Source organism: Salmo salar, chromosome 05 (assembly GCF_965601325.2).
Source record: "Salmo salar chromosome 05, fSalSal1, whole genome shotgun sequence".
NCBI lineage: Eukaryota > Metazoa > Chordata > Actinopteri > Salmoniformes > Salmonidae > Salmo > Salmo salar.
In genome coordinates this window covers 94,126,449-94,144,015 of record NC_138295.1, presented here as the reverse complement: position 1 = coordinate 94,144,015, position 17,567 = coordinate 94,126,449, and the positions used below count along the sequence as shown (strand labels likewise).

Below are 17,567 nucleotides of genomic sequence, written 5' to 3'. Positions count from 1 at the left end.
TTCCTTCTATTAAGCAAACGGCACCATTTTCTTGTTTTTTAATTTAATTTCCTGATATCCAGGGTGCACTCCAACACTCAGACATCATTTACAAATGAAGCATTTGTGTGTATTGAGGCCATCATATCAGAGGCACTAGGGATGACCAGGGTTGTGAATTGGACTTTTGGGTGTCTGGGGAAAATGTATGGAGGTAAAAAGTACTTATTTTCTTTAGGAATGTAGTGGAGAAAAAGTAAAAGTTGTCAAAAAATATAAAAAGAAAAGTAAAGTATAGATACCCCCCCCCAATTTTTTTTTACTTAAGTAGTACTTGAAAGTATTTTTACACCACTGCCTCTGGAATGTGCCAGCGATTAGAAACCCAGCCAAGCCTCTTTATTCAGGTGTGTCTTTTGCTGGTCTGGCCTCTCTGTATTCAGGGTCAGTGGCTGGAGAGAACGACTAGATAAATATTTCTCTGGCATCACCCTCTGACTCCCTGAGAGAACGACTAGAGAAATATTTCTCTGGCATCACCCGCTGACTCCCTGAGAGAACGACTAGAGAAATATTTCTCTGGCATCACCCTCTGACTCCCTGAGAGAACGACTAGAGAAATATTTCTCTGGCATCACCCGCTGACTCCCTGAGAGAACGACTAGAGAAATATTTCTCTGGCATCACCCTCTGATTCCCTGAGAGAACGACTAGAGAAATATTTCTCTGGCATCACCCGCTGACTCCCTGAGAGAACGACTAGAGAAATATTTCTCTGGCATCACCCGCTGACTCCCTGAGAGAACGACTAGAGAAAGATTTCTCTGGCATCACCCTCTGACCCCCTGAGAGAACGACTAGAGAAAGATTTCTCTGGCATCACCCGCTGACTCCCTGAGAGAACGACTAGAGAAAGATTTCTCTGGCATCACCCGCTGACTCCCTGAGAGAACGACTAGAGAAATATTTCTCTGGCATCACCCTCTGATTCCCTGAGAGAACGACTAGAGAAAGATTTCTCTGGCATCACCCGCTGACTCCCTGAGAGAACGACTAGAGAAATATTTCTCTGGCATCACCCGCTGACTCCCTGAGAGAACGACTAGAGAAAGATTTCTCTGGCATCACCCTCTGACCCCCTGAGAGAACGACTAGAGAAAGATTTCTCTGGCATCACCCGCTGACTCCCTGAGAGAACGACTAGAGAAAGATTTCTCTGGCATCACCCGCTGACTCCCTGAGAGAACGACTAGAGAAATATTTCTCTGGCATCACCCTCTGACTACCTGAGCCAAGCTCAGCTGATAATTAGCCCTTCGGACATGATTGGGTGAACACAGATGAACGGGCCCTCACAAAGAAGCTGCGTCGTAGAGCAGAGAGCAGAGCGGTGAATGGAGCCTTTCAATGGACAAAGGAAACAACATCCAGTCCCCATCCTCTTCTCTTCCTCTCCTCCTCCTTCCCTCTCTCCCTCCTCTTCTGTTTCCTTAAGCAACCCACAGGAAAGGCCTGTTAGTGTGTTTGACCTGACTGAAACTCTCTTCTCTCTCTTTCCCTCTTTCCCTCTTTCCCTCTTTCTCTCTCTCTCTCTCTCTCTCTCTCTCTCTCTCTCTCTCTCTCTCTCTCTCTCTCAATTTAAGCGGCTTTCTTGGCATGGGAAACATATGTTTACTTTGCCATAGCAAGTGAAATGGATAAACAAAAGTGAAATAAACAATAAAAATGAACAGTAAATATTACACTCACAAAAGTTCCAAAAGAATAAAGACATTACAAATGTCATATTATGTATTTATATACAGTGTTGTAACAATGTGCAAGTGGTTAAAGTACAAAATGGAAAATAAATAAACATAAATATGGGTTGTATTTACAATGGTGTTTGTTCTTCACTGGTTGACCTTTTCTTGTGGCAACAGGTCACAAATCTTGCTGCTGTGATGTCACACTGTGATATTTCACCCAGTAGATATGGGAGTTTATCAAAATTGGATTTGTGTCTGTGTGATCTGAGGGAAATATGTGTCTCTAATATGGTCATACATTGGGGAAGGAGGTTAGGAAGTGCAGCTCAGATCCCACCTCATGTTGTTGGCAGTGTGCATATAGACTGTCTTCTCTTGAGAGCCAGGTCTGCCTACAGCGGCCTTTCTCAATAGCAAGGCTATGCTCACTGAGTCTGTACATAGTCAAAGCTTTCCTTAAGTTTGGGTCAGTCACAGTGGTCAGGTATTCTGCCACTGTGTACTCTCTGTTTAGGACCAAATAGCATTCTAGTTTCAGATTTTTTGTTAATTCTTTCCAATGAGTCAAGTAATTATCTTTCTGTTTTCTCATCATGATCTATCTCTGTCCCTTGCTCTGTCCCTTGCTCTGTCCCTTGCTCTGTCCCTTGCTCTGTCCCTTGCTCTGTCCCTCGCTCTGTCCCTCGCTCTGTCCCTCGCTCTGTCGCTCTCTCTGTCGCTCTCTCTGTCCCTCTCTCTCTCTCTCTCTCTCTCTCTCTCTCTCTCTCTCTGTCGCTCTCTCTGTCCCTCTCTCTCTCTCTCTCTCTCTCTCTCTCTCTCTCTCTCTCTCTCTGTCCCTCTCTCTGTCCCTCTCTCTGTCCCTCTCTCTCTCTGTCCCTCTCTGTCTCTCTCTGTCCCTCTCTCTGTCTCTCTCTGTCCCTCTCTGTCCCTCTCTCTGCCCCCCCCCCCCCTCCCCCTCAGGATGGAGTCGACAGAGAAGTGTGACGTGGTGATTCAACATTTCAACGGAAAGTTTCTGAAGACTCCACCAGGCATACCAGGTATGAGGAACAGTCTTTTTGGGGTGTTGTGTTCAAAGTGCTTAGATTTGTAACTTAAAGGCCCAGTGTCATTCAAAAATTTCATTTTCCTGTGTTGTATATATATATTTGCACACTATGAGGTTGGAATAATACTGTGAAATAGTGAAAATGATGATAATGCCCTTTTAAGTGAAAAACCTGTTTTGGTGGGATGGAGTTTTGGCCTGCCTGGTGACATCACCAAATTATTGAATAGACCAATAAGAAAGAGAGTTCTAAACCTCTCTGCCTCTTCAGCCCCCCCCCCCCCCCCCCCCCCCCCCCCCAGACAGTCCTAGCAGAATTCCTGTTTAAGAAATTGCTCTTTGCTAAAAAAGCTATTTCTGTTGTTTTTTTTTACAATTTTAATTTAAAACAATCACAGTAAAGTGCTTAATTGTTACCCAAAAGATATTGAGATTAAAACGGGTGCATTGGACCTTTAACCTCAGCTCTGAGTCCTAGAGAAACCTGTGCTGTGTGTCCTGAAAGTACCTCTGATGATTTTACAAGTGTGTCAATGAATCCAAAAGTAACTGAGTCTCTGACATCGCCTGCAGCCAACAAGCTATCCCCTTCCCTATAAACACAGCAGTAAACGCCCCAAGCAGAACCCTGGTTTACACGCAGGCACATAGCCGTCCTAACCTGTCAGCCTGGGGTCCTCATGCCTCCATGATGGTTCCTGTCTGGCTCAAGCTGAGCTCAGTTTCCTACTGCGCTGTGTCTGATGGCACTTCTCTCTCCATGGGCTGTCCTTCTGGCTCAGAGCACAACCTCCATGTTTTATTCAGAACCACAGGAGGAGGGAGAGAGAGAGAGATAGCGAGAGAGATAGCGAGAGAGAGAGATAGCGAGAGAGAGAGATAGCGAGAGAGAGAGAGATAGCGAGAGAGAGAGAGATAGCGAGAGAGAGAGAGAGATAGCGAGAGAGAGAGAGATAGCGAGAGAGAGAGAGGGATAGCGAGAGAGAGAGGGATAGCGAGAGAGAGAGAGAGAGAGAGATGAGGGATAGAGGGGAAGCTAGAGAGAGGGATAGTGAGAGAGAGAGAGAGAGATGAGGGATAGAGGGGAAGCTAGAGAGAGAGATGAGGGGATAGAGGGGAAGAGAGATGAGGGGATAGAGGGGAAGACAGACAGACAGACAGAGAGAGCGCAGTAGATTGTCGAGCGGTCTCTGATCTAGAGATATGATTTGTGAGGTGTATCTGTGTGGCAGACAGGAAGACAGGTGCATGATGGATCACTCAATCTATCTTTGTCTGATACTCCCAGGACACCGCCAGCCTCCTTCGTGTGTGTGTGTGTGTGTGTGTGTGTGTGTGTGTGTGTGTGTGTGTGTGTGTGTGTGTGTGTGTGTGTGTGTGTGTGTGTGTGTGTGGTGTGTGTGAAGTGTGTGTAGCCTATGCATTGGAAGGTGTAACTGATCGTACCCATTTGGACTCGGCAAGCAGGTAGTCTTCATAGAGACCCGTAACCAGACTGATTGAGATGGGGATACAGGAAACCTGTACGATTAGCCACAGACAGTGGAATAACATGACTATACTGAACAGAGATGTACTACAATACAGTAGGGTCTACATCCCAAATGGCACCCTATTCCCTATGGTCTCTGGTAGAAGATACAGTAGGGGCTACATCCCAAATGGCACCCTATTCCCTATGGTCTCTGGTAGAAGATACAGTAGGGTCTACATCCCAAATGGCACCCTATTCCCTATGGCCTCTGGTAGAAGATACAGTAGGGTCTACATCCCAAATTGCACCCTATTCCCTATGGCCTCTGGTAGAAGATACAGTAGGGGCTACATCTCAAATGGCACCCTATTCCCTATGGCCTCTGGTAGAAGATACAGTAGGGGCTACATCTCAAATGGCACCCTATTCCCTATGGCCTCTGGTAGAAGATACAGTAGGGTCTACATCCCAAATGGCACCCTATTCCCCATGGCCTCTGGTTGAAGATACAGTAGGGTCTACATCCCAAATGGCACCCTATTCCCTATGGCCTCTGGTAGAAGATACAGTAGGGTCTACATCCCAAATGGCACCCTATTCCCTATGGCCTCCGATAGAAGATACAGTATAATCTCCAGGGATAGGTCTAATCGTGTAAAGTATGTTTAGATAGGTGTAATCAACCAATGTAAAGTATGTTTAGATACGGGTAATCATGTAAAGTATGTTTCGATAGGTGTAATCATGTAAAGTATGTTTCGATAGGTGTAATCATGTAAAGTATGTTTAGATAGGTGTAATCATGTAAAGTATGTTTAGATAGGTGTAATCATGTAAAGTATGTTTCGATAGGTGTAATCGTGTAAAGTATGTTTAGATAGGTGTAATCGTGTAAAGTATGTTTAGATAGGGGTAATCGTGTAAAGTATGTTTAGATAGGGGTAATCGTGTAAAGTATGTTTAGATAGGGGTAATCGTGTAAAGTATGTTTAGATAGGGGTAATCGTGTAAAGTATGTTTAGATAGGGGTAATCATGTAAAGTATGTTTAGATCGGTGTAATCTAGAGCCAAGAGTGTTGATTTTTAATCCGAGGGTATCCTGATATTGACGTACTTGTTGAATTATGCAACAGAAGGTGACAACAACAGTAATGAATAAGTCTGTATAGACAGAGCAAGTGTTTGGTGGTCGCAGCCACACTCCACCCCTTTATGTTAATGTATTCATATATGCACACCCACATGGTGTATTTATGCAAATGAGGCACATTTCATTTTCTTTATTTTAACGCAAAATATTTTTTACATGAATTCCTGATACAACAAGAAAATGTATGTATGAGTGCATTTGACAGAGATGACATTTGACAATACATTGAATATCTGAATGATCACCAAAATCCCTGCGCTTGTCCGTGCCAGTAAAATGTTTACTGCTATAATTCAGTCAATATGTGATGCATTAAAAACATTTACATTTACATTTAAATCATTTAGCAGACGCTCTTATCCAGAGCGACTTACAGATTGGTGCATTCACCTTATAATATCCAGTGGAACAACCACTTTAAAAAACCATTCTAAACTTTTAGAGTACCTTCCTCCATTGTCCAATTGTTGAATTTATTCGAATTGTTTTAAAAAAAAACGTTTTAACAATTTTGATGACCGTTGCTAATATAACTTGGAACTTGAAAACATTTCACTTCTATGTGCAACGTGGGATGCTAGCGTCCCACCTGCGGGACACAGCCAGTGAAATATCAGGGCGGCAAATTCAAAACAACAGAATCTCATAATTCAAATTTCTCAAACATACAACTATTTTACACCATTTTAAAGATACACTTGTCCTTAATGCAACCACATTGTCCGATTTCAAAAAGGCTTTACGGCGAAAGCATAAAGTTAGATTATGTTAGGACAGAGCATCAACAAGAAAAACCACACAGCCATTTTCCAAGCGGGAGAGGCGTCACAAAAACCAGAAATACAGCTAAAATTAAGCACTAACCTTTGACGATCTTCTTCAGATGACACTCCTAGGACTCAATGTTACACAATACATGTATGTTTTGTTTGATAAAGTTCATATTTATAACCAAAAACCCCATTTTACATTGGCGCATGACGTTAAGAAAATATTTTCCCTCCAAAACCTCCGGTGAATGAGCACAACAATTTACAAAAATACTCATCATAAACGTTTATAAAATATTAAACTGTCATTCAAAGAATTATAGATAAACATCTCCTTAATGCAACCGCTGTGACAGATTTCAAAAAAGCTTCACGGGGAAAGCACACTTTGCAATAATCTGAGTACAACGCTCAGAAAACCAAACCAGCAATACAGATACCCGCCATTTTGGAGTCATCTAAAATCATAAATAGCATTATAAATATTCACGTACCTTTGATGATCTTCATCAGAATGCACTCTCAGGAATCCCTAGTTCTATTATGACAGAGGTGATTTAGCTCTATTATGACAGATTTGATTTAGTTCTATTATGACAGAGGTGATTTAGCTCTATGATGACAGAGGTGATTTAGTTCTATTATGACAGAGGTGATTTAGTTCTATTATGACAGAGGTGATTTAGTTCTATTATGACAGAGGTGATTTAGTTCTATTATGACAGAGGTGATTTAGTTCTATTATGACAGAGGTGATTTAGCTCTATTATGACAGAGGTGATTTAGCTCTATGATGACAGAGGTGATTTAGTTATATTATGACAGAGGTGATTTAGTTCTATTATGACAGAGGTGATTTAGCTCTATTATGACAGAGGTGATTTAGTTCTATTATGACAGAGGTGATTTAGCTCTATGATGACAGAGGTGATTTAGCTCCATGATGACAGAGGTGATTTAGCTCTATGATGACAGAGGTGATTTAGCTCTATTATGACAGAGGTGATTTAGCTCTATGATGACAGAGGTGATTTAGTTCTATTATGACAGAGGTGATTTAGCTCTATGATGACAGAGGTGATTTAGCTCTATGATGACAGAGGTGATTTAGTTCTATTATGACAGAGGTGATTTAGCTCTATTATGACAGAGGTGATTTAGCTCTATTACGACAGAGATGAAAACCCAGATGGCTGTCTGTGGGTGCGAGCGTTCATTTGTGTGTGTGTGTGTGTGTGTGTGTGTGTGTGTGTGTGTGTGTGAGACCTATTACACCCCAGAGGTCAGCCCTGTCAACTCAGAGAGAGCACAAGGATTCAGTCTGTCACAGCCTCCAGTGGCATGTGTGGATGTGTGGGGTGACTCGTCAAATTGGGATCCTCTCTGCTCTCTAAGGCTGGTAGAAATTGGGAAATCAAGCTGCCAGAAAGAGGTTAACTATAACCCACAGGGTTTGTTTGCTGCTATAGACACACACAGAGGGAATACCTCTCCCCAGCTAGGCTCTGTTCAGTTCATTCATCTCCCTTATTTATCTGGTGTTTATCTATTAGTTTGGGGTTTCCACTGGATTTTACAGAGGGGTTTCAGACATCAACTCTGTGGTTGACTAGGAGGTTACAGTATGGGGGATCTGTCCTCTCTGTTACCCTGTAGACAGATGGTTTCCTGTCAGCTGACCAGAGGTGGTGCAGTACTGGGGTTGACTAGGAGGTTACAGTATGGGGGATCTGTCCTCTCTGTTACCCTGTAGACAGATGGTTTCCTGTCAGCTGACCAGAGGTGGTACAGTACTGGGGTAGGAGGTTACAGTATGGAGGATCTGTCCTCTCTGTTACCCTGTAGACAGATGGTTTCCTGTCAGCTGACCAGAGGTGGTACAGTACTGGGGTTGACTAGGAGGTTACAGTATGGGGGATCTGTCCTCTGTTACCCTGTAGACATATGATTTCCTGTCAGCTGACCAGAGGTGGTACAGTACTGGGGTAGGAGGTTACAGTATGGGGGATCTGTCCTCTCTGTTACCCTGTAGACAGATGGTTTCCTGTCAGCTGACCAGAGGTGGTGCAGTACTGGGGTTGTTACAGCTGTAGTACATGGCACTGCTCTCTCACTTTGACCCTGTCATGATACTGTCCACTTGCTTCCTTTGTGTCCTGTTTTAACAATGTCTCCACTTTTCTGTCTGGGGTGAGGAGAGGTTGTCTGTCTCTGTCTGCTCCCTATATAGTACACTACTTTTGACCAGAGCGTGTCAGTAATAGCTTTCCATTTGGGACGCAGCCATCATTTGTTTTTATTATACCTTTATTTAACTAAACAAGTCAGTTAAGAACAAACTCTTATTTTCAATGCCGGCCTAGGAACAGTGGGTTAACTGCCTTGTTCAGGGGCAGAACGACAGATATCTACCTTGTCAGCTCGGGGGATTTGACCTTGCAACCTTTCGGTTCCTTGTCCAACACTCTAACCACTAGGCCACCTGCCGCCCCAGGAAACAGAGACAGGACTTCCCCGCTGGGTTCATTAGGGTTAGCTTCATGTATCTCTCTAAGAGGAGAGTGATTTAACGACAACAACTGGTTGCAACAATAACATTTATGAATGTGAGGCCACATTTATAAAACAGGCCCTGGGACTTGACTCTTCTCACCCCAGAGAGACAGTTCCCTAGTGCCACATTTATAAAACAGGCCCTGGGACTTGACTCTTCTCACCCCAGAGAGACAGTTCCCTAGTGCCACATTTATAAAACAGGCCCTGGGACTTGACTCTTCTCACCCCAGAGAGACAGTTCCCTAGTGCCACATTTATAAAACAGGCCCTGGGACTTGACTCTTCTCACCCCAGAGAGACAGTTCCCTAGTGCCACATTTATAAAACAGGCCCTGGGACTTGACTCTTCTCACCCCAGAGAGACAGTTCCCTAGTGCCACATTTATAAAACAGGCCCTGGGACTTGACTCTTCTCACCCCAGAGAGACAGTTCCCTAGTGCCACATCAGAGTGATAATTGAATTTATTTCAGCTGCTGCTTTCATGAAGTGTTTATTAAAGTGTGTTGAGCAGTAGAATGATTGATGTGTCTCCGTGACAACACAAAGCCTGGCTCAGATCCACATCATCACATCCACGGGAGATAACATTATAATGAGGAAATGGTTGAAGGGGAATTATCTTTTAATACTGAACTATCTGATGGAATGCCTTTTTTTGTTGTTGTTAATAACCTTCTTTGTTCCCTCCCCGATGGGAGACAGAGAGAGACAACAAACAACCTAGGTCACGTCCCAAGTGGCATCATGTTCCCTATAGAGGGACCCATCTGCTCCACCCTGTTCCCTATAGAGGGACCCATCTGCTCCACCCTGTTCCCTATAGAGGGACCCATCTGCTCCACCCTGTTCCCTATAGAGGGACCCATCTGCTCCACCCTGTTCCCTATAGAGGGACCCATCTGCTCCACCCTGTTCCCTATAGAGGGACCCATCTGCTCCACCCTGTTCCCTATAGAGGGACCCATCTGCTCCACCCTGTTCCCTATAGAGGGACCCATCTGCTCCACCCTGTTCCCTATAGAGGGACCCATTGGGCTCTGCTCCACCCTGTTCCCTATAGAGGGCCCCATTGGGTTCTGCTCCACCCTGTTCCCTATAGAGGGACCCATTGGGCTCTGCTCCACCCTGTTCCCTATAGAGGGACCCATTGGGTTCTGCTCCACCCTGTTCCCTATAGAGGGACCCATTGGGCTCTGCTCCACCCTGTTCCCTATAGAGGGACCCATCTGCTCCACCCTGTTCCCTATAGAGGGACCCATTGGGCTCTACTCCACCCTGTTCCCTATAGAGGGGCCCATTGGGTTCTGCTCCACCCTGTTCCCTATAGAGGGGCCCATTGGGCTCTGCTCCACCCTGTTCCCTATAGAGGGACCCATCTGCTCCACCCTGTTCCCTATAGAGGGACCCATCTGCTCCACCCTGTTCCCTATAGAGGGACCCATTGGGTTCCATCTCAGTCTTTCACTCCATTAGGACTAAATATCTTTATATGCCTTTTAAAGAGTCACACATCACACCCAGCGGTATTCATCATAGAATCAGGACAAACGGCTTCACAGATGGGACCAAGATGTGGAGTTTTAACGTATTGCTAATAATATCGGTGTGAGTTTAAACGACAGCTTGATACAGTGTGTAGTGACCATGTCTTCCATCGAAAGCCTTTCGTAGAAACAGTTAATATCATGATGATAGCAGCGGTATAGTGGACACTGACTCCTCCTTATCCCTCACACACACACAGACATGCAGTCATCACTTCTAACGTCAACATAGGTATATACTGTACACTACACACTTAGAGAAAAGGGGTTCTGAAAGGGTTCTTCGGCTGTCCACATAGAAGAACCCTTTTTGGGTCCAGGTAGAACTATTTTGGGTTCCATGTAGAACCCTTTGTGAAAAGGATCCTACATAGAACCCAAAAGGATTTAACCTTGAACCAAAAAGGGTTTTTCAAAGGGTTCTCCTATGGGGACAGCTGAAAACCCCCTGTCCATATACACACTGAGTGCACAAAATATTAAGAACAGCTTCTTAATATTGAGTTCCCACCCTTCCCTTTTGCCCTCAGAACAGCTTGAATTCGTTGGGGCATGGACTCTACAAGCGTTCCACAGGGATGCTGGCCCATGTTGACTCCGATGCTTCCCACAGTTGTGTCAAGTTGTCTGGATGTCCTTTGGGTGGTGGACCATTCTTGATACACACAGGGAACTGTTGAGTGTGATAAAACCCGGTAGCGTTGCAGTTCTTGACACAAACCGGTGCGCCTGGCACCTACTACCATACCCCATTCAAAGGCACTTCAATATTCTGTCTTGCCCATTCACCCCCTGAACGGCACACATACACAATCCATGTCGCAAGGCTTAAAAATCCTTCTTTAACCTGTCTCCTCCCCTTCATCTACACTGAAGTGGATTTAAGAAGTGACATCAATAATGGATCATAGCTTTCACCTGGTCGCTCTATGTCATGGAAAGAGCAGGTGTACCTAATGTTTTGTACACTCAGTTTAGTCGTAATTTGTAAAGTTAAGATATGCATATGCAGTACATACAAAAACTAACAACACAACCAGTTACCATAGAGATAACATGAAGAACACCCAGTTACCATAGAGATAACATGAAGAACACCCAGTTACCATAGAGATAACATGAATAACACCCACTACTATAGAGACAACATGAAGAACACCCAGTTACCATAGAGACAACATGAAGTACACCCAGTTACCATAGAGGCAATATGAAGATCACCCAGTTACCATAGAGACAACATGAAGAACACCAACTACTATAGAGACAACATGAATAACACCCAGTTACCATAGAGACAACATGAAGAACACCCACTACCATAGAGACAACATGAAGAACACCCAGTTACCATAGAGACAACATGAAGAAAACCCAGTTACCATAGAGACAACATGAATAACACCCAGTTACCATAGAGACAACATGAAGAACACCCAGTTACCATAGAGACAACATGAAGAAAACCCAGTTACCATAGAGACAACATGAAGAACACCCAGTTACCATAGAGACAACATGAAGAAAACCCAGTTACCATAGAGACAACATGAAGAACACCCACTACTATAGAGACAACATGAAAAACACCCGGTTACCATAGAGACAACATGAAGAACACCCAGTTACCATAGAGACAACATGAAGAACACCCAGTTACCATAGAGACAACATGAAGAACACCCAGTTACCATAGAGACAACATGAAGAACACCCAGTTACCATAGAGACAACATGAAGATCACCCAGTTACCATAGAGACAACATGAAGATCACCCAGTTACCATAGAGACAACATGAAGATCACCCAGTTACTATGGAGACAACATGAAGAACACCCACTACTATAGAGACAACATGACTAACACCCAGTTACCATAGAGACAACATGAATAACACCCAGTTACTATAGAGACAACATAACACCCACTACTATAGAGACAACATGAATAACACCCAGTTACCATAGAGACAACATGAATAACACCCAGTTACTATAGAGACAACATGGGTTCCTAACCCTGAGGTGTCCTGGGGCTATAATCAGGGGGATAGTTCTGGTCCACGGGTTTCTAACCCTGAGGTGTCCTGGGGCTATAATCAGGGGGATAGTACTGGTCCAGGGGTTTCTAACCCTGAGGTGTCCTGGGGCTATAATCAGGGGGATAGTTCTGGTCCAGGGGATCATAACCCTGAAGTGTCCAGGGCTAAAATCAGGGGGATAGTATTGGTCCAGGGTTCATAACCCTGAGGTGTCCTGGGGCTATAATCAGGGTGATAGTTCTGGTCCAGGGGTTTCTAACCCTGAGGTGTCCTGGGGCTATAATCAGGGGAATAGTACTGGTCCAGGGGTTCCTAACCCTGAGGTGTCCTGGGGCTATAATCAGGGGGATAGTTCTGGTCACCCTGCTCCATCCAGACCCCACTAGACCCCATCAGTGCCAAGCAGCAGCAACAACCAATCAGACTAACACAAATCCACAGAGAAGTGATACGACAAGGTCAATTTTAAACCAACAGGAAGTGGCTAGTCTAAGCTGATTATGTTTCTGTTTCTATTCCCAGTGATGCTTCCTTCCTATTTCCTCCCGCTGGTTTCCATGGAGATCCCATGTCAAACAGTTGGCTGTGTTTACCTAAACAAACCAATGCCAGCGTGGAGAGCAAACTACTCGTCCACGGTTAATCCTGGACAGATTTATTTTCTGATGAACGGAAAATAAACACCATGTGTGTCCCAAATGACAGCCTGTTCTCTAAACATTACACTCACAAAAGTTCCAAAAGAATAAAGACATTTTAAATGTCATATAATATATATATTCAGTGTTGTAACGATGACCAAATGGTTAAAGTACAAAATGGAAAATAAATAAACATAAATATGGGTTGTATTTACAATGGTGTTTGTTCTTCACTGGTTTCCCTTTTCTTGTGGCAACAGGTCACAAATCTTGCTGCTGTGATGTCACACCGTGGTATTTCACCCTGTAGATATGGGAGTTTATCAAAATTGGGTTTGTTTTGAAATTCTTTGTGGATCTGTATAATCTGAGAAAAATATGTGTCTCTAAAATGGTCCTACATTTGGCAGGAGGTTAGGAAGTGCAGCTCAGTTTCCACCTCATGTTGTTGGCAGTGAGCATAGCCTGTCTTCTCTTGAGAGCCAGGTCTGCCTATGGCGGCCTTTCTCAATAGCAAGGCTATGCTCACTGAGTCTGTACATAGTCAAAGCTTTCCTTAAGTTTGGGTCAGTCACAGTGGTCAGATATTCTGCCACTGTGTACTCTCTGTTTAGGACCAAATAGCATTCTAGTTTGCTCTATTTTTTTGTTAATTCTTTCCAATGTGTCAAGTAATTATCTTTTTGTTTTCTCATGACTTGTGAGCAGAGCCCCAGGACCAGCTTGCTTAGGGGGCTCTTCTCCAGGTTCATCTCTCTGTAGGTGATGGCTTTGTTATGGAAGGTTTGGGAATCGCTTCCTTTTAGGTGGTTGTAGAATTGAATGTTATTCTGCTCTGCATGCAGAGTCTCAATTTGATGTTTGTCCCATTTTGTGAATTCTTTGTTAGTGAGCAGACCTCAGACCCCACAACCATAAAAGGCAGTGGGTGTTATAACTGATTCAAGTATTTTTAGCCGGATCCTAATTGGTATGTCGAATTTTATTTTACCTTTGATGGCATAGAAGGCCCTTCTTGCCTTGTCTCTCAGATCGTTCACAGCTTTGTGGAAGTTACCTGTGGTGCTGATGTTTAGGCCGAGGTATGTATAGTTTTTTGTGTGCTCTAGGACAACGGTGTCAAGATGGAATTTGTATTTGTGGTCCTGGCGACTGGACCTTTTTTGGAACACCATTATTTTGGTCTTACTGAGATTTACTGTCAGGGCCCAGGTCTGACAGAATCTGTGCAGAAGATCTAGGTGCTGCTGTAGGCCCTCCTTGGTTGGGGACAGAAGCACCAGATCATCAGCAAACAGTAGACATTTGACTTCAGTTTCTAGCAGGGTGAGGCTGGGTACTGCAGACTGTTCTAGTGTCCTCGCCAATTCGTTGATATATAAGAGGGTGGGGCTTAAGCTGCATCCCTGTCTCACCCCACGGCCCTGTGGGAAGAAATGTATGTGTTTTTTTATAATTTTAACCGCACACTTGTTGTTTGTGTACATGGATTTTATAATGTCGTCTGTTTTTCCCCCCAACACCACTTTCCATCAATTTGTATAGCAGACATGCCAAATTGGGTCGAAAGCTTTTTTGACATCAACAAAGCATGAGAAGACTTTGTTCTCCCCAAAAACCAGTTTTCTTTGAATGTTCAGTAGTCCACTCTCCCCTCAGTACCCCCCCCCCCAACACCTGTTTTCTCTGAATGTTCATTAGTCTACTCTCCCCTCAGTACCCATCTCCTCTCTCTCCCACCTCTTCTTATGAACTATGTTTTGGTCCTTTCTAAAGTAAGTGGGAGACAAGGGACCTGCTTTTTTCTCTCTGTTGTTTGTGAACAACATGAATGTATAGCCCCACACCACCAGGTAACATGAATGTATAGCCCCACACCACCAGGTAACATGATTGTATAGCCCCACACCACCAGGTAACATGAATGTATAGCCCCACACCACCAGGTAACGTGAATGTATAGCCCCACACCACCAGGTAACATGAATGTATAGCCCCACACCACCAGGTAACATGAATGTATAGACCTACACCACCAGGTAACGTGAATGTATAGCCCCACACCACCAGGTAACATGAATGTATAGCCCCACACCACCAGGTAACATGAATGTATAGACCTACACCACCAGGTAACGTGAATGTATAGCCCCACACCACCAGGTAACGTGAATGTATAGCCCCACACCACCAGGTAACGTGAATGTATAGCCCCACACCACCAGGTAACATGATTGTATAGCCCCACACCACCAGGTAACATGAATGTATAGCCCCACACCACCAGGTAACATGAATGTATAACCCCACACCACCAGGTAACATGAATGTATAGCCCCACACCACCAGGTAACATGAATGTATAGCCCCACACCACCAGGTAACATGAATGTATAGCCCCACACCACCAGGTAACGTGAATGTATAGCCCCACACCACCAGGTAACGTGAATGTATAGCCCCACACCACCAGGTAACGTGAATGTATAGCCCCACACCACCAGGTAACGTGAATGTATAGCCCCACACCACCAGGTAACATGAATGTATAGCCCCACACCACCAGGTAACATAAATTATAGCCCCACACCACCAGGTAACATGAATGTATAGCCCCACACCACCAGGTAACGTGAATGTATAGCCCCACACCACCAGGTAACATGAATGTATAGCCCCACACCACCAGGTAACATGAATGTATAGCCCCACACCACCAGGTAACATAAATTATAGCCCCACACCACCAGGTAACATGAATGTATAGCCCCACACCACCAGGTAACATGAATGTATAACCCCACACCACCAGGTAACATGAATGTATAGCCCCACACCACCAGGTAACATGAATGTATAACCCCACACCACCAGGTAACATGAATGTATAGCCCCACACCACCAGGTAACATGAATGTATAGCCCCACACCACCAGGTAACATGAATGTATAGCCCCACACCACCAGGTAACATAAATTATAGCCCCACACCACCAGGTAACATGAATGTATAGCCCCACACCACCAGGTAACATGAATGTATAACCCCACACCACCAGGTAACATGAATGTATAGCCCCACACCACCAGGTAACATGAATTATAGTCCCACACCACCAGGTAACATGAATGTATAGCCCCACACCACCAGGTAACATGAATGTATAGCCCCACACCACCAGGTAACATGAATTATAGCCCCACACCACCAGGTAACATGAATGTATAGCCCCACACCACCAGGTAACATGAATGTATAGACCCTACACCTCCAGGTAACATGAATGTATAACCCTACACCGCCAGGGAACATGAATGTATAGCCCCACACCGCATGGGAACATGAATGTATAGACCCACACCGCCAGGGAACATGAATGTATAGCCCCACACCACCAGGGAACATGAATGTATAACCCTACACCGCCAGGGAACATGAATGTATAGCCCCACACCGCCAGGGAACATGAATGTATAGCCCCACACCACCAGGGAACATGAATGTATAGCCCCACACCACCAGGGAACATGAATTATAGCCCCACACCACCAGGTAACATGAATGTATAGCCCCACACCACCAGGGAACATGAATGTATAGCCCACACCACCAGGGAACATGAATGTATAGCCCCACACCACCAGGGAACATGAATGTATAGCCCCACACCACCAGGGAACATGAATGTATAGCCCCACACCACCAGGTAACATGAATTATAGCCCCACACCACCAGGTAACATGAATGTATAGCCCCACACCACCAGGGAACATGAATGTATAGCCCCACACCACCAGGGAACATGAATGTATAACCCTACACCACTAGGGAACATGAATGTATAGCCCCACACCACCAGGGAACATGAATGTATAGCCCCACACCACCAGGTAACATGAATGTATAGCCCCACATCACCAGGTAACATGAATGTATAGCCCCACACCACCAGGGAACATGAATGTATAGCCCCACACCACCAGGGAACATGAATTGTTGTATACAGATATAAGCGGGAAGGAACAGATTCTGAGAGAGATCTCAAGCTGAATAGAAGCCTAGGGTCCATCCCAAATGGGACCCTATCTCCTGTATAGTGCTGCCCTACAGCTATGTGGGGTTCCATGCAGTTACATCATTACGTATGTAGAGCAACACTGTTTTCCTCTGACTAGTTAACATAGCTGGAGGGATGAACATAAAGTCGTGTGTGTGTGTGTGTGTGTGTGTGTGTGTGTGTAGGGGTGAATATAAAGTCATGTCGCCTGCAGGTTGTATTAGTCATTCAGACAGTCTGGTTCAAGGTTGAACTCTGAATCGTCTCTTTCTCCTCTCTCTGTCTTCTCAGATGTCCGTTACACATGTCAGTGTATGTGTCCTGTAGTGTTAGTTGTTTAAACCCGTCTACAGTATCTCTCTGTCTCATCATGTGAGGTTCCATCGTCACCATACAGGCAGTGTCCAATGTCTTCTACATATACTACATGTCCAGTACATATAGTACATATCTAGTACATATAGTACATATCTAGTACATATAGAACATGTCTACTACATATAGTACATATCTAGTACATGTAGTATATATCTAGTACATATAGTACATGTC

General features: G+C 44.5%; 1 protein-coding gene across 1 annotated transcript in view; it reads left to right on the top strand.

The window, feature by feature from the left end:
* Window positions 1–17,567, top strand: part of LOC106606141 (RNA-binding motif, single-stranded-interacting protein 3) — a 112,501-nt gene that overhangs the window by 45,214 nt on the left and 49,720 nt on the right. Inside the window, exon 4 of the mRNA XM_082974962.1 lies at window positions 2,688–2,767. Within this exon, the coding sequence (XP_082831088.1) occupies window positions 2,688–2,767 (80 nt within the window). The remainder of the gene's footprint in view (window positions 1–2,687; window positions 2,768–17,567) is intronic.